The 23,449-nt window shown below is 38.4% G+C and overlaps 2 protein-coding genes across 10 annotated transcripts in view; one reads left to right on the top strand and one right to left on the bottom strand.

Annotated features, from left to right (window-relative positions):
- Positions 1-3,281: 3,281 nt before the first annotated feature.
- LOC131436294 (NADH dehydrogenase [ubiquinone] 1 alpha subcomplex subunit 6-like) lies at positions 3,282-3,814 on the top strand. The gene has a single exon (XM_058604944.1). It carries the CDS (start codon positions 3,305-3,307, stop codon positions 3,677-3,679), a length of 375 nt encoding a protein of 124 aa, XP_058460927.1. The 5' UTR covers positions 3,282-3,304; the 3' UTR covers positions 3,680-3,814.
- The window catches only part of LOC131436290 (filamin-B), a 148,484-nt gene continuing 128,715 nt past the window's right edge, over positions 3,681-23,449 (bottom strand). For 8 of the 9 annotated variants that reach the window (XM_058604931.1, XM_058604935.1, XM_058604932.1 and 5 more), the window contains 8 exons: positions 19,959-20,107; positions 8,089-8,161; positions 7,831-8,018; positions 6,157-7,758; positions 5,895-6,102; positions 5,701-5,829; positions 4,097-5,643; positions 3,681-4,037 (listed from right to left, as the gene is read on the bottom strand). In XM_058604931.1, the coding sequence (XP_058460914.1) occupies positions 3,906-4,037; positions 4,097-5,643; positions 5,701-5,829; positions 5,895-6,102; positions 6,157-7,758; positions 7,831-8,018; positions 8,089-8,161; positions 19,959-20,107 (4,028 nt within the window). In that variant the 3' untranslated portion in view covers positions 3,681-3,905. Of the gene's footprint in view, positions 4,038-4,096; positions 5,644-5,700; positions 5,830-5,894; positions 6,103-6,156; positions 7,759-7,830; positions 8,019-8,088; positions 8,162-19,958; positions 20,108-20,201; positions 20,808-23,449 lie in introns of those variants that run through there. The other variant, XM_058604940.1, reaches the window with a different exon arrangement.

Below are 23,449 nucleotides of genomic sequence, written 5' to 3'. Positions count from 1 at the left end.
GATTCCAAAAAAAAGGCAACCCCGCCTACCCTGTGATTTCAGACCAATAAGTCTCCTCTCCTGTTTAGCCAAAACGATGGAACGAATGGTGAATCGAAGGCTCACCACAGTCTTAGAAGAACGCAGTCTTCTGGACCCAAGACAATTTGCGTTCAGAAAGGGCATGGGGACGGGTACCTACTTAGCATCCTTAAGGGAAATTATAGCGAAAGCATTCAAAGACGGTCATCATGTAGATATTGCTATATTGGATATCGCGAAAGCTTATAACACTACATGGCGAGAAGGAATTTTGAAACAACTTAAGGCATGGGGGATAGAAGGAAACATGGGGATTTACGTGCAGCATTTCCTATCCAATCGTACTTTTCTCGTCGGTATAGGCGCTACAAGATCAAGCGAGTTCCTGGAATCGAACGGAGTGCCTCAAGGATCCGTGTTGGCAGTGACACTTTTCCTGATCAGAATGAACTCAGTATTCACAGTGATCCCGAAAGGAGTGTATATTTTAGTTTATGCAGACGACATAGTCCTGATAGTTGTAGGGAAAACAAAAGGCCGCACAAGAATAAAACTTCAAGCTGCTGTTAGTGCAGTAGGACGATGGGCAGAATCAGTGGGCTTTCAAATTGCGGCCGAAAAATGCAAAATAGCACATTGTTGCAGTTCCTTACACATCGCTACGGATCGGCCTGTGAAGCTCTCAGGTACCACTGTCCCGTTCTGCAAAGAGCCAAAAATTTTGGGAATAACAATCGACCGAAAAATGACATTTCTGACTCATTTCAGAAATATCAAACGCGAATGCAACAGTAGAAAGAGGTTAATCCGAACTATAACCTCCCAACACCCTCGGTCTAACCGAGCTAGCGCCCTTACCATAAGCAAAGCTCTCATATGTAGTAGAATTTATTATGGTCTAGAAATCACCAGTTATAACCTGAACGGCCTGTATGACGTACTAGCACCGCTTTACCATGGTACCGCACGATACGCATCAGGTTTACTCCCTAGTACCCCAGCAGATACAACCTGCATGGAGGCTGGCATACTACCCTTCGATTTGGATGCTGCATTCGAAGCTCTTAAAAAAGCTCTAGGATTTCTCTCTAGAACCAGACGAAAATCTGATTCCTTACTCGAAATGGCCAAAGAAATCTTTAGACAATTTACTGGGACCAACATGCCTCCCATCGCCAAATTAAAACAAATAAGAGGACGCTCATGGTCGGACTCTGGCCCAAACATAGATATCTCCTTGTCGACAACCGTAAAAGTCGGCGAACCTTCCAGAATAACACAAGTGAAATACCGAGAGTTAGTCGAGAGAAAATACTCGAATCATATAAAAATTTTTACGGATGGTTCTAAGGACAAAGGTAGGGTAGGAATCGGAGTGAGCGGAATCAGAACCGGACTCGCACTTCGGCTCCCCACACAGTGCTCCGTATTTTCAGCAGAAGCCATGGCAATAGCTACGGCTATCTCCAGCAAACCAGAAGACGTTGCCGTCGTTATATTCTCAGACTCCTTATCGGTCCTTTCGACTATTGAATCTGGTGGATCTAGGCATCCATACATAGAAACCATTGAAGCTTCTTGCGATCCTTTAACTACTATCTATTGGGTCCCGGGTCACAAATATTGCTAGAGACTTCAAACAAAAACTCATAATTAAATTTAACGCTCAATGGAGAAACTCCCAAGGCCACCTTCAGAAAATAAAAGGTAACATGGAAAAATGGACCGATCGGGAGAATCGCCGTGAACAACAGATCCTCTCTAGGCTTCGCTGTGGACACACAAGAGTTACACCTGATCACTGTATAACTAAATCTGCCCCCCCCTCACTGTGATTCCTGCGGCACGAGATACACGGTCGAGCATATGCTTATAAATTGTCGGGAGCTTCAAGACCTGAGAAACCGTCATCACCTGCCTCTATCGATACGCGATGTACTGGCAAATGATCCAAACCGAGAGGAAGTCGTAGTCACTTTCCTCAAAGATGCGAAACTGTTCTCCGCCATCTGAAAGACTAAGACAAAGCTGACGACCCTTTCCCCAAACCTTTTTAAAGAAGCCTTAAGTGTTCCAATGTCGCACTATAGAGTTGATACAAATGCTAATTTAATCTTATTTTTAATCTCTTCTTTTTTTCCGAGTCCTCAACCGCTTCGGGCCATCCGCCATAACCCCTTTGGACTATGGGGATGCTTTCCCGCGGCCCACAAGTAAATACAACAACAGAATACCGGGTATGGATCAACACTGACAACTGTTTCAAATGCAGGAGTCTCAGGCACGGACGGCTGCACGACAAGACAATGATCGAACCCAATGTTCGACAATAGCTCAAAGAAAAAAGTAAAAACGAATCCGAATCAAAACACAATTTAAAAAAACCGAAAGTTTAAATAATTTACCAAAATTTGTACCGTGACATGTATATTTATATTTTTTTAAGTGCGGCGAATGACCAGAAACGGTTAAAGTCGCAAATAAAATAAAACAAACAAACAAAACAAACAAACTTTGAATTCCCGCATTCTTCAAAATACTATAATTTGCGAGTTACTTGAAGATCAAATCGTTTTGTCTGTGTAAAGCGAATGATTTATATCATGCATTTTTCAAAGCGCCCCTGACGGAGCAGTTCTCAACCAATTGTCTGTCAAACTACACTAAATTGTTGGTCTGAGTATCTACAACAAGTTTGCCGAAGATTGTGTGGCTCTATCTGTCGACCGAAGCGAGATAACCGTTCACAGCCCCAATCAGTCGAAATCCCATATGCTCTGGGTCCCGTTTATCGCGGTTATCCGGCAATAACGAATCCGGCAAAAACGAATACCGGCAAAACCGAATCCGCGTTGTACGAGACCCCACTGTAGTCGACTATCTTCTTTGGCACAATCATCATATTCTTTTGGTCACATGATTGCAATTTGCTAACTCCAGAATTAGCATGAAGATGAGATAAGTCCACTCTGTTTTTCTAGGTGATTTGAATGGTTTCAATGTTTACATTTTGTTCTTGCACCTGTATTCCTTTCAGCACACAAATAATATTATTTCATCTCTCTCTACTCACATATACTATTACTATATGAAAAAGTATTGTTTCACCAATACTTTTACATTTATTTTCCTTGGCTTCTGTCCACGGTCACCTTAACGGAGGGGTTTTCTACGCGAAACGAGAAACCCCGGTCCAAAATGTCTTTACATCATAGTAGTCAATGCCCATTTCCTATATCTGTTATCGTTTCCCAATCTAGCGGAAAGAAGAAAAACTGTCACAATGCCACTCAACGACGTCTTCCAGCAATCAATCCGTCAAGTTCGGCCCATTTTGTCGGCAGACCACCAGGAGGCCCGTCAAAAAGTGATTAGCTTGTACAAATCGTGGTATCGGCAGATCCCACTGATTATGCACGAGTACGACATGCCGAAATCATTCGAACAGTGTCGGGATAAGTTGCGTGAAATGTTCATAAAAAATCAGGGAGTCACCGATGTGCGAGTAATCGATATGCTTGTTGTCAAGGGACAAATGGAACTGAAGGAGGTAGCTGCTAGATGGAAACTGAAAAGTCACATCATGAGGTATTGGAATGAGTCACAGGAACCGAAACCGACGGATTTTCTTTCCAAATTCTACCGAGGGCACGACTGAATTCAGGTTCTGTTGTGTTTTACTTACTACAACGCTTTTAAATACAACAAATCAACCGGTGTGCTTAGAAATAAACTGTATGTATTAGATCGCTGTAAATAAAGAGTGGTTTTATTGTTTTTGATTTTTGTAACCTTCAGAAAATTCTGTTCTAATGTATAAATTAGTCAACATCTTACGAGTAGACAAACTGCACAAAAAATACTCAAATGGTTTATAGGCGTCTTCAATTGCCGTGTAAAAATCGCTTCAACTCTTCTTGTGTGTCGAAAATCAATACAGGGAACGGAGATCCAGGCACCAATTCGCCGGCCCACTTAACCTCTACGCGGTAATCGCCTGGTTCGGTTGGATCGTACTAAAAATGGAAACATAAATTGTCTTGGTTCGGATGAATATGAGATAAATTTCATTTACCTTGCACAGAATGGTCCTATCCTTCTGACTTTCGCGTTGCATTTCCACTCGGAAAGCCCCTTTGGGACCCCGTACACGCACAGTCAGCTGGCCGGCTCCGGCTCCACGTGTATCCACTATAAATCGCGACTGGAAGGTAGCCAAAACCCCATGCTCGATTCCAGGTCCGTAAACACGCACTTTACTGGCGTCTGGAGCTCCTGCTACTCGCAGTGTAAATGGCGAACCGGGGACGTGCTGACCACCGTATTTGATCGTAAGCGAATGTCTTCCCGGTTCCTGGGGTTTGACATTCAACGTGAATGTTGCATCACCGTGATCGTACAGTTCGCAATAAGCTACCTTCCGAGGACCGGTGCAATGAGCGGTCAGTTCTCCCGGGCCGGCTCGCCGAGTGTCGATCCACGATTTGATGTCGCGTCCCACTACACCGTTGCGAAGTCCTTCACCGGAACAGAGAACCTTGGCAGCATCAACGGCTGGACCGACCGAAATCGTAAGCGGGCAGCCCTTAATGGGCCGGCCATTCCATTCCACCGAGAGACTTAGTGGACCTCCCGTAGATTTGTGCGGATTGTACGATGCCAACCAAATCAGTTCATTGGGTCTTGGCTGTAGCAGTGTCACTGGCAAGTTTTCTCCGTCTTCGTAGTTCATGTGAACTTCCGGTTTCCCGGAAAGTGCCTCCGAGGCATCGATTGTGAAGTGAGAGATTTCTCCTACTTGAGCAGACGTGAGTCCTCGGCCCGTCAGAACTACCTTATCAGCGGCTGATGAATTTCCTGTGACAAAAACGTACCCGGGGCTTTGGGATATGGATAGACCCGACCAGGTTAAATCGAAGCTGTGCTCGCCCTTCGAAAGACCTTCGTCCGATAGGTAAAGCAAACTCCTTCCATTGTTTTGCTTCTCAACAGGGACATCATTACCGTCGACATAGCAAGTCAGTTCTCCCGGTCCGGCCATGCTAGTATCGAAGGCAATTTTCACCGGAAGCAGTAGTTTACCGTTGCTATCCAGCAGACTTCCCCAACCTCCAATCGGTGTGACCTTGGCCGGATCCAAGCAAGCAATCGTCCATGGCGATCCTGGCAGTGGTCCTCTGTTGGTACAACTGGCCCTGATTTCATACTCACCAACTGTCAAAATAGTGTAGAAAATTTTCCACTCATTATTGCCCAGATTCTTTATCCTCGGTTCGATCCGCTCGGCCTGTTCGTCACACCGTTCGATCTGCACGTTCGGCGTCGTAGGACAAAAGACTACAAATGATGTCTCCTTTCCGCGATGTGCAACCTCTAACCCATTGCCGGAAGCATGACTGTCCGTTTTGTTGCCGATAGTTTGAACAGCGAATGTCATCGGTGATCCGGGTACATTTTCTCCACCGTACACAACCGTTGCTTTGTAGTGGCCCGCTGTAAGCGGCAGGAATTCGATCTGATGCACGTAGTCTTCTTGCTGGATTAATTTGACTGGGACATTTTGGCCAGTAGGTGACAGAACAGTCACCTCGATTTCTGCCACCCCGGCGGACTCGGATTTCACTGAAATAGAAGTGGGTTATTAGCAAACAGTAGCTTTCGGAAAGCCCAACAACTTACCATTCCAACTGATAGGTGAGTTTGTACAGAGATTCATCTTCGGAACTTTCTGCAAGTGAATCTTCGAAGGATCATACGATTCGCACGTGTACGGACTTCCCGATAGAGGCTTCGATTGATGTAGTACTTCTGCAAATATTTTCGGAAATTCTTTTTTGTGTTCGGTTCTATTGGAAACCATTCGAAACACTTACCAACCAAACATTGTCCAACTTTTTGCACTGTAAATTCCGCCTGTAGATGGCCTCCCTTAGTCTGATAACAGCGTACTGGCAGGGCTTGACCTCCTGGACCAGAAACAACCACATCAAACTCCCGCGCCGGATGACCGACGGTGTCGATGGCAAACGACGTTGTCTTTCCTACTCGCGCCTGGTACAATCCAAGACCGTTGACGGTAATCTGCCAAACAAAGCTCTAGAGTTATCAACCTTTAAGGCATTCAATTCGACCTACCTCTTTACTCATGGCTGGTGCCAACACATTGATCTCAATCGGTTTGCTGGCGATCGGAACCTGGTTGTACAGAATCATAATCTTATGGGGAGCTACCCTCGTCGGATGGTAGACAATTTCCCACGTTCCGTTCTTGGTGGGGCCACGGATCGAGTGTGGAACCTCCAGACCACCGCAGCGTACCACTGAAGTCAAAGTTCCCTGACCAGCGTCCACGATCGAAACTGCCAGCGATGCGGGCTTGTGACAGTAAGCCTCCCCGACCTCCACAATCTTGACCATCGAAGAATCGAACACGTTTATGGTTCTAGCCGCGATGAAAGATCTGGTTTCCTGATCGATGTAACGAACGATATAACTCCCAATTTTGGTCGCTTTAAACTCAGCCGACTTGCGCGATAACGTGAATGGAACCATCTTATTGTCCGGGTCGTATATCTCCACACTTTGATCCTCACCCGCCAACTCTATGAAGGTGCTATTTCCAATCTGAACGTTTTGAGTATTCTGCTGGACTTCACAACGGAATGGACTTCCGTCTACCGGAAGATCGTTGAAAGTGATATTGACAAAATGAGGTTCACAAGTTTGCGGAACGAACGTCACATCGTACAGTCCTCGGGCACAAGCTGTGACTTCGGCTTTCACAGTACTGGTAGCCGTCGATACAACCAACTCCAGAGTACCCTCTCCAGCACCTGCTGCATCGACACTGAAGGTCAACGGAACCCCTAGCGAAGCCAACGTGTTGTGATGGTCCAGTCCACTGATCGCTACGCGTGAAACGTCAAATACGTTACAAGAAAACGGTGAACCGTTAATATGCTGATCGTTGGCTGTGACGCTGATCAAGTGCCTTCCAACGGAGGTCGGAACGAACGAAACAAGATGAATATCATCGCGATAGGAAACTCTACAGGAAACCGTATCTCCGGAAGGCGATGTAATAAGCACCTGAGGGTCGATTCCATCGAATCCCTCCAGTTCGAAAATGTTCTCACACTTGACTGGAGCTTGTCGCAATGACTCCCCGGTGGCGATCGCCCTCGACAGAGATAGTGGAGCATGTGTTACGTGGCAAGCAAATGGCGATCCAGGAACTGGATACCCGTTGAATCGTACCGATAGGGAATGCGTAGCCGCTTCGGTTGGCTTGAAGTTCACCTTGAATCGAGCATTTCCTTCCGATTGTACAAAATTGGGAACATTCTTTCCACCAACAGCAACGATAATCTCCAAGTTTCCGGCTCCCGCTTGGCTCGCATTAATGCCAAAACTAACACTTTTTCCAACAATTCCCGGCCTAATATCGGTTACAACAACTTTTTCTGCCGAGTATGCCTTCAGCAAAAACGGACTTCCCTCGACGTGACCACTTCCGGGAAGACGAACTTCCACCGAATGATCTCCGACCTCAATTGGCTCGAACTTTACCTTGTACCCATCGGGAGCCGGAGTAACATCGGCACGTACGGATCGACGAGCAGGGCCCAGTACTTCCACGACAGGAGAAATATCGGATTCCACCAAAAAATCAAACACGTGTCCCACGCTGACTTTATCCATCAAATCGCTGGCGACGATTCGAGCTGCCGGCGATACCTGAAAGAAGTGCATTTTTGTTGATCGATCTACGATAGCTTTGAGAAAAATAAAACGCGATTCTGAACATACCTTGCACGTGAACGGACTGCCCGGCACATCCTGTCCGTTGAAGCGCAGCTCCACCGTGTGATTCTGAGCTTCGCGTGGAGTAAAACTAATTGCGTACGTGTGCTGACCTTGAGCTTGAGCCGACGTTGGAACACGGCCGCCATTGACGGTGACCTCCAAATTTCCTGGCCCCGCCTGTGATGTTTCCACTGCAACCAGTAACCAATTCGGAGTGATTAGATCAATTCATTGACGGGGTAAATGAAGCAACAAATTTACCTAAAAATACGACCGGTTTTCCCACGGTTCCGTTGTTGACGTTCTTAACTTTGATCGCAGTGACATCGTAGACCTGTTGTAGCATCATAGTTTGAAGCAGCCCAGAATTAAAGTGTTTCCACGAGCAACGAATTAGAAGAAGTGAAACGATAAAGCGAATGAATGTGGTTAGCTGCCAATCGGGGCTAGAGTTTTGCTTCTGATGGTAAAGTGACATACGTCATCACCGAATTAACGGTAGTATTCTTTGCGCTTATGGGTGCAGTCAGTACTGAATTAGCATTAGTGACTGCCGTATAATTGTTTGTTTTTCAGTTTGGAGTAAATCGAGCTATAGTATTGGAGCCACGCTGACACTAATCCATTATGCAATGCAACTCACACAGTAGCTGAAATTTACTCATTTCCGCTGTAGAATGAAGTGATGAAGAGAATGATTCGATAATGGCATCAATAATTCGTTGGATTGATCGATTTGATCACATTAAATACACATAAGGAGTGTATCGAAAATAAGCTATCCACATACATTTGTGTTGTACGCATGTATTTGTGATGGGTTTTTATACTCAGATCACAGCATGCTGTGCGTTTGACTGTCAGCTTTCGTTTGTTTACTTGTTTGTGCGGTTGAAATTCTGCGCTTTAAAAATGTCGCGTATTGAAAAGGAAGTGAAAATTAAGGTTCTGGATACATGGCTAAGTGAAAAGAGTATTACTATACGAAAATTGGCGAAGCGGTTCGGAATTCATCATGCCAGTGTTAAAACCATAATTTATAAGCTTGGGGACCATCATTAATAAGATTCTTTGGATGAGCTAACAGGAAGAGGCAGAAAACCCGGCTCTTCCAATCCGATACTGGACAAGAAAGTGGTATCTCTAATCATGAAGAACAAATCAATGTCAATACATGATTTGGCCAAAAAAGCAGGAACAAGTGTCGGAATGATCCAGCGAATTAAGAGGCGAAATCACCTGAAGACCTACAAGAAGCAGAAAATCTCGAAACAAAGAGTAGAACAGAAAAAGCGAGCAGCAACAAGGGCCCGGAAATTGTATTCGCGTCTTTTGCAGTGTCCGGATGCATGCGTTTTAATGGACGATGAGACTTATGTAAAGGAGGACTCAAAAACCCTTCCAAGTCCACAATACTTTACTGTCGTCGTTGGGGAGGATGTGAGCGATGCGGACAGGTCAAGTCAAGTGGAGAAATGAGGTCGAAAGGTACTGGTATGGCAAGCAATATGTTCCTGTGGTTTGAAGTCAACCATTTTTTACACTACCGGAACTATAAATGCAGAAATCTATCGATCTGAGTGTCTCCAGAAGAGATTGTTGCCTTTATATAAGAAGCATAGTACACCTCCACTATTTTGGCATCGGCTCACTATGCCAAAACCACGCTCAATTGGCTTGCGGAAAAAAGTATAAATTTGGGTGGGAAAAATATCAATTCACCAAATTGCCCTCAGCTTCGACCCATCGAAAGTTACTGGGCAATCGTGAAGAGGGTCTTCAAGAAGACTGGTTAGGCAACTGGGAACATGCAGGAGTTCAAAAAAAATTTGGGCTCAAGCGTCCAAAAAATGCGATGCAACACTTGTCCGGAACTTGATGAAGAGCGTTCGATCAAAAGTTCGAAAATTCGTTCATTATGCTCAAGTTTAACCTCGTACAATAGAGGATCAATTTTCAGTTCGAATAAAATATCGTTTTTTATCATAATTTGAAAGAAAACTGTTTGAATAGCTTATTTTCGATACACTCCTTAGTTGAAACATTTATTTTCTTCGTGATTTGCTAAGAAATAATGACGTTACTTCTGCTTACTGATAGTTGTTCAAGAGCATTTGGCAGTGTTTTTGTGCTGCTTTTACAAAGATACAAGTTTATCATTAACAAAACAATAGGTTACGAAGTTTCCAGCTTAGTAAAGGGTGATTTTTTAAGAGCTTGAGAACTTTTTTAAACAATAAAACGCATAAAATTTGCAAAATCTCATCGGTTCTTTATTTTAAACGTTAGATTGGTACATGACATTTACTTTTTGAAGATAATTTCATTTAAATGTTGACCGCGGCTGCGTCTTAGGTGGTCCATTCGGAAAGTCCAATTTTGGGCAACTTTTTCGAGCATTTCGGCCGGAATAGCCCGAATTTCTTCGGAAATGTTGTCTTCCAAAGCTGGAATAGTTACTGGCTTATTTCTGTAGACTTTAGACTTGACGTAGCCCCACAAAAAATAGTCTAAAGGCGTCAAATCGCATGATCTTGGTGGCCAACTTACCGGTCCATTTCTTGAGATGAATTGTTCTCCGAAGTTTTCCCTCAAAATGGCCATAGAATCGCGAGCTGTGTGGCATGTAGCGCCATCTTGTTGAAACCACATGTCAACCAAGTTCAGTTCTTCCATTTTTGGCAACAAAAAGTTTGTTAGCATCGAACGATAGCGATCGCCATTCACTGTAACGTTCCGTCCAACAGCATCTTTGAAAAAATACGGTCCAATGATTCCACCAGCGTACAAACCACACCAAACAGTGCATTTTTCGGGATGCATGGGCAGTTCTTGAACGGCTTCTGGTTGCTCTTCACTCCAAATGCGGCAATTTTGCTTATTTACGTAGCCATTCAACCGGAAATGAGCCTCATCGCTGAACAAAATTTGTCGATAAAAAAGCGGATTTTCTGCCAACTTTTCTAGGGCCCATTCACTGAAAATTCGACGTTGTGGTAGATGAAATTATCTTCAAAAAGTAAATGTCATGTACCAATCTAACGTTTAAAATAAAGAACCGATGAGATTTTGCAAATTTTATGCGTTTTATTGTTTAAAAAAGTTCTCAAGCTCTTAAAAAATCACCCTTTACAAAAGATGGCACCACCAATAGATTTAGATTGTTCAAGTGGGTGGATTTCGCAACTTTTACTTCTTCGCTTCATGACTTATAAAGGTGCATCCACACTAAAGTTTGAATTCTTGACGACGAACCACACAATTTAATAATGCGGTACAAAGAGAAGTTAAGAGATACAACAAATAATGTCACAGTTATATTTTTGCCGTGAATACAACTTACTTTACTAGGGGGCGCCTTTTCAAAATTTGCCCTCCGAGAGAGTGATAAGTTTTTGATTGTGAATATCTCTTGTTGTATCTACCCAAGTAACAATTTTTGTTACGCTAGCGTATTTATGACTAGTTTGCAACCAGAAATTTGAGTGATTGTTACTAACATCTAACTACTTGCGTGACACAAAAAGCGCAGTTTCTACTAGTTGCTAAGTCGGCAAAAAATAATTTTTCGTTTCGTTGTAATTTCATACTTAAATAACTTATTTTTCCATAACTTGAAAATAACTTGTTTTCAAATTGAAACTTTGTCACCATCGACATCTTTTCTATCAACAATAAAAAGGCAGTAGGGTACTTGAAATCCAAACTTGATACAAGAAACAAAATTCACAACGATTTTAAAACTGTCGAGCGGAATTAAATTTTCATTAACTTTTTCTTTATGCGCCTCGAATCAAAATCTGTTTATGAAGATATGAACAATAAATAACGAAAAAACCCTATGTTCAGAATGCTCAAAATCAATCCAAGTAGAGTGATTTCTCATTATTTTTTATTGATATACCATGAGAATTGTAATATCACAAACGATGTTTAATCCCTGTATTGTTTTCATCGTGTTTATGATAGTTCACGGAACAAAAATGACTACATAAGAAACATATTCGTGCTCTTGTTGCAACCTAGTAAGTCCAAACTAGTCGTATCAGAACTAGTTTCGGATTGCTACTTGGGTAACATAACTTTTTCTACATGTCATCGGAAAAATGATTATGATAAAATTTTCAGTTGTATGTCATATCAACGAGTATCAAAGAGGAAAACACATAACGCGTGTTTGCCTTTCTCGTATTTTGAAAGCCCACAGCTCAGTGAATTGTGGAAGGATTAGTACAATCTAACTACCAATAGATTCGAAATTTTTCAATTTGAACGTGTATTGCAACAACATTGAAGTGTTTCAATAGTGCACTGTCAGCTGAAGTCATCAGTGTAAAGCGAAGAACCATCTCAAATCTAAATGCATCCCGTTTGTTCGCGACAATTCAAGGCACTTCTCAGTGCCACAGATAATCATTAAGAATTAATTGAATTTTCTCTATTTCCTACCAAAAGCATCAGATTGATCAAAATGGAAGTTGAAAAAGTTTGCGTCAGCAACACATTTAATTACGACAGCAAAGGGCTTCTCGCTATGCGTAAACGAAAGTATTGATGTAGAATACATCTTTATACTAGTACAGATGTCGTTTCGAAATGCGCCGTGCGAAACAGGGTTGCCACATATACAGATTAATCTCTATATTATTTCTACTGAAAATACAGATTTAAATGTTGCGAAAAGAAAGAGTTTCCTAACATCGCTAAAAAATCCAAATTTGTATAAAAACTGTTTGGAGTGAGCGGAATTCAAAATCCGGTTTTGATTGGGAGCCGACATGGTATGTTTATGCTAAATTTTGTCGTGAATACGACTTACTTTACTATGGGGTGCCTTTTCAAAATTTACCCTCTGAGAGAGTGATAAGTTTTTGATCGTGAATATCTCTTGTTGTATCTAACGAATCAACATAATTTTTGCTACATGCCATCGGAAATATGATCACAATTTTATGATAAAATTTTCAGTTGTGTGACATAATCTCAAATAGTTCAAAATTAAACTTTTCTGAAATGTTTGGTATAAACGAGTATCAAAGAGGATAATTCATATGGCGCGTTTGCCTTTCTCGTATTTTGAAAGCTCATAGCTCAGTGATCTGTGGAAGGATTTATATAATCTAACTACCAATAGAATCGAAATTTTTCAACTTAAACGTGTATAGCAAGAGCATTGAAGTATTTCAATAGTACACTATTGAAAAACCTATCTCATTTGACCCATGTCAACACCAGCCAATCAGAACGCGTTCTGAGGAAGAGAAGAAAATAGCTGCTGCTGTACAACAAATCGTTCAAGAAAAATGTTTCCAAAAGTGGTGAATATCGTAGTGAGTTCCTCAATTTGGTCCTTCTGAATGCTAGAAACGAATCCCTACAGCATATTGATAGTCTCTTTCAATAAATTATGCAAATCCGAAATGAAATAATCGACATTGAAATTCTATATGCGGCTATTTTTATAGCCGTTAGGACCGCCCATTAGTGAAAAAGCTACAAACGAAATCACATAAAAGGAAATCTCTTAACAAAAATTGAATCAGTTTGGATTCTATCGCCACTGCGAGCAGATGTGTTTTGTGTCGTCTGCACAGCTAGTTTCGCTTTCGACAAGAGCGATTACGTCACAGCTGCCAGTCATTTCGATGGATGAAAAAGCAACGTTGGAGAGCATTATAAAAAATCAGCCGTTCTAATGGCTCTAAAATTTTTCTAAAGAACTATTAGGATTTGTTTTTCGCAAACCGCAGGTAATTATCCTCAGTTTAGTGCAAATCAAGAACAATTTGGTTAGATTTGTGCACTTTTCGCTGTGTGAAATTCACAGTAATCGAGATCAAGTGAAGCCTTCTTTGTTTTTGCGAAAAATGTGGAAAAGGGGAATGCTTGCATAATTCATACAATTGATCAACTATTTGATATTCGGAAGTGTTAAGGAACATGTCATTTGTTTTCGTATTCACGACATCCAGTTATGTCTCTGACATTACCCACCCGCCTTTTTCTATCATGTCTTTGTTTGGTTTGTGTTTACTTATCTTCAACATACTTCCGATATTATTTGTTTGTCAAGAAAGTTATAATAATAATAATAATAATAATAATAACAACTATGAGATATTATTGGCAGTGTTGGTGATTACCGAAAATTTGACAGAAGCTGCTCGATTTTTATCTATATTGTATACAACATTTTCAATCCGGTAGAAGATGCTACAAGAACTCGAGTCCCTCAATGCATGAACCGCGAGAGAATTTTTCTACATTCCTTCGCTCAACTTCATACTCTGAGTATTTCACGGCCCTTAAAAAAATTACAGTCTGATAATGATCGTTGCTGTGTGGAATTTCCCAAGAGAGAATCGCAAGTTGACAATTATCGCAGAAAATCGAGTCGATGATTCAACTTGATGATTCTCATACTAGGTTGCAATATTTCAAAACCCTTGTGTGGAGCATTCACATATATTTTTATAGACACAACTTATACAAAGATTATATGCACATAGTTAGAATAAGCGGCAATAGAACAATGATTCTATCGCAATTATCAACTGCCTGTATAGAATCGGATCGCGAAACGAGAATAAGCGACCGTTTGTTGCTTGAGGGAAGATCCCCACAGCAGCGTGCTAACCTTTGATTCTCAGAAATATCATCGAGAGAAATTCGCTTTCGCACTGGTGTCTATTATATGTTAAATGAGCCATGCCGGTTTTGTCGTGAATACGACTTACTTTACTATGGGGTTCCATTTCAAAATTTATCCTCTGAGAGAGTTATAATTTTTTGATCGTGAATATCTCTTGTTGTATCTAACGAATCAACATAATTTTTGCTACACGCCATCGGAAATATGATCACAATTTTATGATAAAATTATCAGTTGTGTGACATAATCTCAAATAATTCAAAATCGAACTTTTCTGAAATGTTTGGTATAAACGAGTATCAAAGAGGATAATTCATAAGGCGCATTTGCCTTTCTCGTATTTTTAAAGCTCATAGCTCAGTCGACGACGCTCAGTGCTCTGTGAAAGGATTTATATAATCTAACTACCAAAAAAATCGAAATTTTTCAACTTAAACGTGTATAGCAAAAGCATTGAAGTATTTCAATAGTACACTATTGAAAAACCTGTCTCACTTGACCCATGTCAACACCAGCCAATCAGAACGCGTTCTGAGGAAGAGAACAAAATATTTGCTGCTGTAGAACAAATCGTTCGAGAAAAATGTTCCGAAAAGTATTGAATATCGTAGTGAGTTCCTCAATTTGGTCCTTCTGAATGCTAGAAACGAATCCCTACAGCATATTGATAGTTTCTTTCAATAAATTATGCATATCCGAAATGATATATTCGACATTAAAATTCTGGATGCGACTATTTTTATAGCCGTTAGGATCGCCCATTAGTGAAAAAGCTACAAACGAAATCACGTAAACAGAAAGCTCTTAACAAAAATTGGATCAGTTTGGATTCTATCGCCACTGCGAGCAGATATATTTTGTGTCGTTTGCAAAGCTCATTACGTCACAGCTGTCATTTGCATTGATGAAAAAACAACGGTGGAGAGCATTACACAAAATCAGCCGTTCTAATAGCTCAAAAGTTTTCTAAAGATCTATTAGGATTTGTTGTTCGCAAATCGAAGGTAAATATCCTCAGTTTAGTGCAAATCTAGAACAGCTTCGTTAGATTTGTGCACTTTTCGCTGTGTGAAATTCACAGTAATCGAGATCAAGTGAAGCCTTTTTTGTTTTTGCGAAAAATGTTCCAGAGTTTAATACCGTAGAGAATTACGCAATTTCACCCTTCTAAATGCTAGAAACGAATCCCTATTGCATATTGATAGTTTCGTTCAATAAATTAGGCCTATTGTATCATTGATCAACCCAGCGAATTAATGTTTTCTATATTGGAAGATTATAATCGGTTGTAAACGCTACACCTACACCAACCACATCAGTATCGCACCCACGTATAACAGTTTAGCCTGGAATTAGATGACGGAAGTCAGCGGCATCCATCGGAATTCGAATTCAACTCATCACTCTTCATCATAAATGCTTTCATAAAAGGTTCTTTTCAGAGCCACCATTATTTTATTATAAAGAACTATACTGGTTATTTCATAATATTTGTGTTTCAGAATGTTAAATGTAACTAATCTGTACTTTAGTTTAGGTGCATGGTTTCAAATTCTACACACAATTTCATACAAGGAGCATGTCAGTTGTTTTCGTATTCACGACATCCAGTTATGTCTCTGACATTACCCACCCGCCTTTTTCTGTTGTTGTGATGATATCCGTCTTTGATGGCACTGATTCAATCGTGTGTAAAGTTGCTGGTGAGCGTTCTTTGATACGATAAAAGCCATCCTTGATTATTGGTATTATATTTTTTTAATTTTCCTATATTTTGAATATGCGTCAGATTTTTCAATACTAATTATGAATTTTTAGTGATAATTTTACGGATAACAGTGTTAAACTTATTGATATATTCCAAAAATTTTCCATCTTGTTGATTATCTTGAATCCGTGCTGAATAATCGATATTTTGAGTATATTATTTTGAAATTCTTCATGAAATTTGGTCATTTGTACATTTTTATTAGTATTATTATTATTATTATTATTATTTTTAGTATTATTATTATTATTGTTATTATTATTATTATTATTATTATTATTATTATTATTATTATTATTATTATCATGATTATCATTATTATTATTATTATTATTATTATTATTATTATTATTATTATTATTATTATTATTATTATTATTATTATTATTATTATTATTATTATTATTATTATTATTATAAAAATTAAATACATTTCAGAACAGGCCATTGCATTTGTCTCTTACTGAAATTTCGTGAAGAATCAGATAGTTTCGAACATCATTGTTTTCAAAAACATAAACTACAAATTAGTTGTACCTAGCCTAGCAAATAAAAAGAAATTGATTCAAGTTTAGAAAAAACGTTTTTAGAATAGTAACTGTTTAATATAACTTGTCTGTACCTTAGTGTAGGTGTATTATTTTAAATTCTAGTAGGGAAAAAAGGAAAAGCTTGCACAATTCACATAATCGATCAACTAAGGGGCAGTCCATAAAAGACGTCACGCCGCAAGGGGGAGGGGGGTGTTTCATAAAACGTGACCTTTTGTGACAGGAGCAAGGGGGGAGGTTTTTGGAATGTGACGTCCAATATTTTCAATGAGCGCATTTTTGAAATACCTAATTATATTACTGCTTTGCCCTATTTCCTGAAAAAAAATCTCCACAATAAAAGTTTACATTCTATAGGAAAACGTGTATTTGTTGATGTAAAAGCTTCTTCTTGTACATTTGGAAATGAATTATGCAGGAAATCATTTCTGTTGTGATCAGCAAAAGTGCACGGAGGAGCGAGTAAATTAGCGAAATTAATAAATTTTGCCTAATATGAGTAAACAAAATAGATGGCTTCAAACAGTTTAACTTAAGTTATGCACTGACAATTTTTTCAGTAATTCGATTTTCTAGCATTAATAATAGTATATCATAAGAATTTCTCTTATCTGATTCTGATGCAGTTTATTCAACTGTATCTATTTGAAAAAGGGCGGGAGATCAACGATTTCAGACGTAGATCATGTCATGTCTTATCTTGATCATATGTGATTTTCCTCCACCAACATCAAAGCTTATCGAATCATCCAATGATTGAATTTACACAAATCAAGAATCGTTTTAGCTCAAAATCACTACCCATTGTGTGACGGAAGATCAGTACCGATATTGATCGATGTGATTTAAAATTCACTGATCAACTGATCATGAAAAGATTCTCCGGCTGTGATCTCATTTTGAAGAGGTTTTGGTCTTTATTTTCTCAGCCCTGTATGCTACACTAAGGGAATATTATTCTTTATCTAAAACAATAATATATCTGTGTACCCCTAGGAGGAATAAAACAAATGATTTAAATTTTTTCATCAATTTCAACCAAATACTTTTGTTAATTTATATAATATATATATATATATATTGCTTCTATGACAATTTGTGACAAAGGGGGGATGGGGAGTCAAAAATCGTCAAAAAAGTGTGACGTCTTTTATGGACAGCCCCTAACTGATATTCAGAAGTGTGGAGGAAGCGTGCTCGTTTTATTTTGTATTCACGACATCCACTTATGTATCCGACATTACCCACACTCCAAAAAAAATTGTATTTTACAGGTGACTTAATTCCTCATACGATGTAATTAATAAAGACCTAATTTGACAAATAACATAAGATTTTATTTGTAATGACTTGATGTTAGATGAGCTTGAATTCCACTGGTTTCGACTGTAACTTGCGTTCTACTAGCAGGTGTGACTGTGTGAATTTAACTGCACCTTTTACCGGCCAAGCAGATGCATGCTTCTGTGGCTCAGTCGATTATCAGACGAACTTGCGATCCAATGATTCTCGGTTCAAGTCGCGGTGGGTTTGCTACAGAATTCTTTTTTTTTAAATGAATTTCATGGCATGGACTTTCAGATACAATATTAAATGTTCTTCCACTTAAATTTGCGTGAACTGCGACGCTACATTTATGTGCATCTAATAGGATGTAAAAAGTGTGCACCCGCCATTTAGAAGTTTTGAAAAGGCTTTCCAGTAGTTTGTGGACTGCTTAGGGATAGAAAAATTGAAAATTTGATTTCTAGGTGGCACCAATTAATCACTAATGTATTATTATGATTTAGATCTAGGTTCGAATTCATAAACAATCAATGTTTCCATACTGTTGGATATAATGTTATGGGTATTTTTAGAACGGGTTGAGAGAGTAGATTTAACACATTTTACCCTATAATTCCGAAACCGGGAGTCGGATCCAGATGAAATTCAGACGTTTTGTATAGGACCCTAAGACCATTCATTTGTACCATAAGTTTGTAAAAATCGGTCACGCCTTCTCTGTGAAAAGTAAGTATGTAATTTGAAATTATAATTTTTACACTAATCATACTATAATTCTGGAACAGGGAGACCATTTATTTCAATCTGATTTTGTGAAAATATTTTCATTTTTTGTTCATTTTCTCCTTAATTCCGGAACCGTCAAATACGAACGAAATTGAGGAACTTTGTATGAGCCTGCAATACCTTTTATTTGAACCTAAGCTTGTGAAAATCGTCTAAGCCAAGAAAGGTTGGTGCGAACCCGAATACCCGAGTTTTTTTTAAGACTCGGTGGGTTCAAAAAAAATCTTTTCTCGGGCTCGAGTCAGGCATGGGTAATTTTTTTCTTATTTTCGATCGGGTACGGGTCGGGTTCGGGTTTAAAAAAATGCTTATTCGACTATTGCGTGATCAGTGCTACGAGTCTACGAACGTTCATTCCGATCGGAGTATAAGAAGTAGGATGACTTGCTACCTGTCTCTCGTCAAAATAATAACTACACTAGGCAGCAAAAAAACTAAAACAAAATCTCAAATCAGCGTCTGACGACAAAGCAGAAAGTGAAGATAGACTTGAGATTTGTGATGCAGTGTGAGTTGTTTTCAGTTGGATGGGGTTCCATAGATATAGGACTACAATTGAATGCTGTGTCGGTCAAGTAAAGCGAGGCATGCTTGGTTCTTCTAGTTAATTTGACTGTCTCTTCATATGTTGTAATATGCAGGGCAGATTAATTGGCAAATTTCCCCGGTTAGGCGCTAGCTACGGTTTCGAGTCCCGTTTCATTTTCACGGTTTTCATTACATAGTTGGCATCCGTATGTCATTTTCCCAATCTGTTTTTCTCGTAAGATACTGATAAAATTTAAAACTAGACTAGAGTTACGAGAAATCTTCTGCCAGTATATCTGGCTCTCATATCTCACCTCATATCTTCACGTCCTTAATTTCACTTGACACAAAGGTAAAGTATTAAATTTATTCAACTTGTTTTCAGTATACATCGTGGAAACAGGTTGAAAAAAGATTGATGAAAAGAGTAGAAGAAATGAAGCGAATAAAATATTACAGAGACGAGACTCAAATTCGTTGCTTATCCTATCCGGGGAAATCTTTTTGCCAAATATCGAAACTAATCCAATTATTTTGAAATCAACTACAACAATCTTACCTTCGCCGAGTACGGACTGCCGACCGTCGGTTGACCCTCGACGGTTACGCTGACGCGATGTTCTCCGACAACCCGCGGTACAAATTCAGCCTTGAATACGCCGTCTGCCGTTTGGAGTACCTGCGCTGGCACCGAGTGTCCCGATGGTCCTGATAACGATTTGGTTAGATACGTGTTTTTTTGTTTGTTTGTATTGTTTTCGTGACAGAACATTGACACGCCGTCAATAAAAGCCAAAAAACGTTTCGTAGTCAAATGTAAGGCAGATTTTATTCATCTCATTGTTTAATTTATTTTATACAAGGTAAATTAAATTAGAAAAAAAAAGATGTAAGAACAATAAAACACAAGGGCGGTAACCAAAGTTCAGTGGAGTTGGTAAAAGTTAATGGAAGGAAGGAACTTGCTGTTAGCTGTGACAGGATTAAGCGTTTGTAAATGTTTATAACTTTTGTCCAGTATATAATTGCATGTTTCATGCGATGGCCCCAGCGTTAAACACCATAACCTGTTATCTTATATGGTAAGTTATAATACTATTTTTTTCTAATGTTACTAGCGTTCTAACGTTTAGTTTTGTGTTATTTCAATAATTCAACATAATTGTTACGAAAATTCATGCATTGCAATTAGTAAAACACGAAATGATACTCAAGTAACTCTACAAAGCTTCTGTTAAAATTCATCAAAAAATGACCGTGACTCCTGTTACGTTTTTTTCTCAAAATAAATGAACTATTAAGTATAGAAAATATATAGAGTAATTTGAACGTTTGTTTTTTCTCATCTCTTCCTAGTAGGGAAACAACATAGTTCGAGCTAGGTCTTAGTACAAAAGTCTACGTCGCCCTGAAATATACATGTAAATAAAAAAGGTGAAGAGTTTTGATCAGATTAAAGTTTGCTGCTGTACATACGAGATGGACGAGGTTTCATTTACTGTTGTTTTTGTTTTCGTGTTTCATTGAAGATCAGTTCATGAAGTTGACGGTAATTTGGTGACTCTTCTGGTTCTGTATCATTAACCTAGATCCAACCCGATTTGAAGAGCATCCGCATGTTTCTTACCCGAACGCGCGGGACTCGTCACAAGAGCGGATTGAACCTGTTTTTTTCGAAATTTTTCACCCAAAGCTTCTGAGTATAACGGGTAGGCATTTTCGGCTTGAATTTAAAATGTTTTTTTTTAACTGTGTTGTAATGTTGTGATATACCACTGATTCGAGCTATAAATAAAAAAACAGTGAGCGACCCCGGGTAGGTGTAAATAGCAAACAAAGGTCAAAATAATAACAAATTTTACCATCATATCTTGGCTTGATGTTTTTGGGTTGTAACAGCGATACTTGATATTTTCGTGATAGGGATCAAGACATTGTACAATATCTGTCCAACATCAAAATTAGTTATAATATCTTATTTCATTATTGATGAGCTATTTCAATTTCATTAAGTAAATTGATCTAGTAGTTCTATCTTCAAATAAAATACCATTGAATAAACTGCATCAGAATCAGATAAGAAAAATACTGAAGATATTACTCTATTCTAAATGCTAAAATATAAAATAATTAACAAATTCTTCTTCTATAAATATTTTGTTCTTGGTTTGATATTACAATGACAGAATTATTTATTTTGTAGCTACTTTCTCATGCAGGCTTTGTTATGATTTTTGATATTTTAACTCTTATTTCAAACTAAATAATGTTAATGTCTGCCATTGAGATGTTTGATTTTAATAACAGAATTTGGTATTGGTTTGTAAATCACTTCTACCCGGGACACTTCAGTGCTCCATGATGGAAAACTACTAGACGGAAATAAACCTTCATTCTTCTACTTTTCGATGCCTTGCTTGGTTTCTCCCTCCCTTGTTTAGTTTGAGTGTGACAGGAGAACAAAATGTGTCAGGTTTCTTTGCGGAACCCTGTCACAAGGTCAATTCGCTAAAAGCCCGTTTCGGAGAATCATTCATTGGGCTTTTGTGTATCATTTAAGTGAATTTTTGCTGTTCGATCTTGCAAGCTCTTGTTCAGTTTTAATCAATTTGCAAAAACTATATTTTTTTTTAAATTACTATTTATTGGAATATGAGTTAAAATTAAATTATTAAGATTTAAATTGGGTGTTCAGCCACAAGTGGTGACTTTTCAGCCCTATTATATATATATATATATATATATATATATATATATATATATATATATATATATATATATATATATATATATATATATATATATATATATATATATATATATATATATATATATATATATATATATATATATATATATATATATATATATATATATATATATATATATATATATATATATATATATATATATATATATATATATATATATATATATATATATATATATATATATATATATATATATATATATATATATATATATATATATATATGATTTGGTTATTACCATGAGGACATTATTTGCTTCCGCAATTCTGAAATTTTTGTGTAAAGAAAATACTCAACCTACTTGTATTGTACTAAACCAGGGAGGACGCTTCAAAATCATTTTCAGAATTTTATTCTGAATCCTTTGAAGCGTTTTCTTCCTGGTGGAACAACAGCTTGACCAAATTGGTACCGAATAAAGCATGGCTGGTCTGAAAATTTGTTTACAAATTAACAATTTGTTTTTTAGACACAGCTTAGAATTTCTGTTTATAAGAGGATATAAACATTTAATATATTTATTACACTTTGCCTGGATTCCTTCAATGTGATCCTTGAAAGTGAGTTTTTTGTCATACGTTAAACCTAAGTATTTAGCTTGATCAGACCATGTTAATTCCAAGCCATTCAATTTGAGAATGTGATTATTGTTTGGTTTAAGAAAAGAAGCTCTTGGCTAAGATAATTAATTGCGTTTTTGCTGCATTTGGTTTAATTTTTCATTTTGACAGATAATCACTGAAAATATTCAAACTTTTTTGTAGGCGACTGCAGATCACTCTTAGATTTCTACCTGTGGCTAACAGACTTGTGTCGTCACAGAATAGTGATTTCTGACAACCAACGGGTAGATTTGGAAGATCAGAAGTGAAAATATTATACAAGATTGGAGCTACGCTCGAACCCTGCGGAACACCGGCTCGTACGGGTAGCAATTCAGATTTACAATTCTGATAGTTAACCTGAAGAGTACGATCAGTTAAATAATTTTGAATCATTTTGATCAAATAAATAGGAAACTTGAAATCAGACATTTTTGCTATTAAACCTTTGTGCCAAACACTGTCGAATGCTTTTTCTATGTCTAGAAGAGCAACTCCAGTGGATAACCCAGAAGATTTATTTGATTTTATCATGTTCGTTACTCTGACAAGTTGATGAGTAGTTGAATGTTCATGACGAAATCCAAACTGCTCTGGTAAAAAAATTGAATTCTCATTTATATGAGTCATCATTCTCAACAAGATAATTTTTTCAAAAAGTTTACTGATAGAAGAAA

This window comes from Malaya genurostris, chromosome 3, assembly GCF_030247185.1.
Source record: "Malaya genurostris strain Urasoe2022 chromosome 3, Malgen_1.1, whole genome shotgun sequence".
Taxonomy (NCBI): domain Eukaryota; kingdom Metazoa; phylum Arthropoda; class Insecta; order Diptera; family Culicidae; genus Malaya; species Malaya genurostris.
Note: the sequence above shows the minus strand (reverse complement) of the source record. Positions and strands in the feature narration are given on the sequence as shown.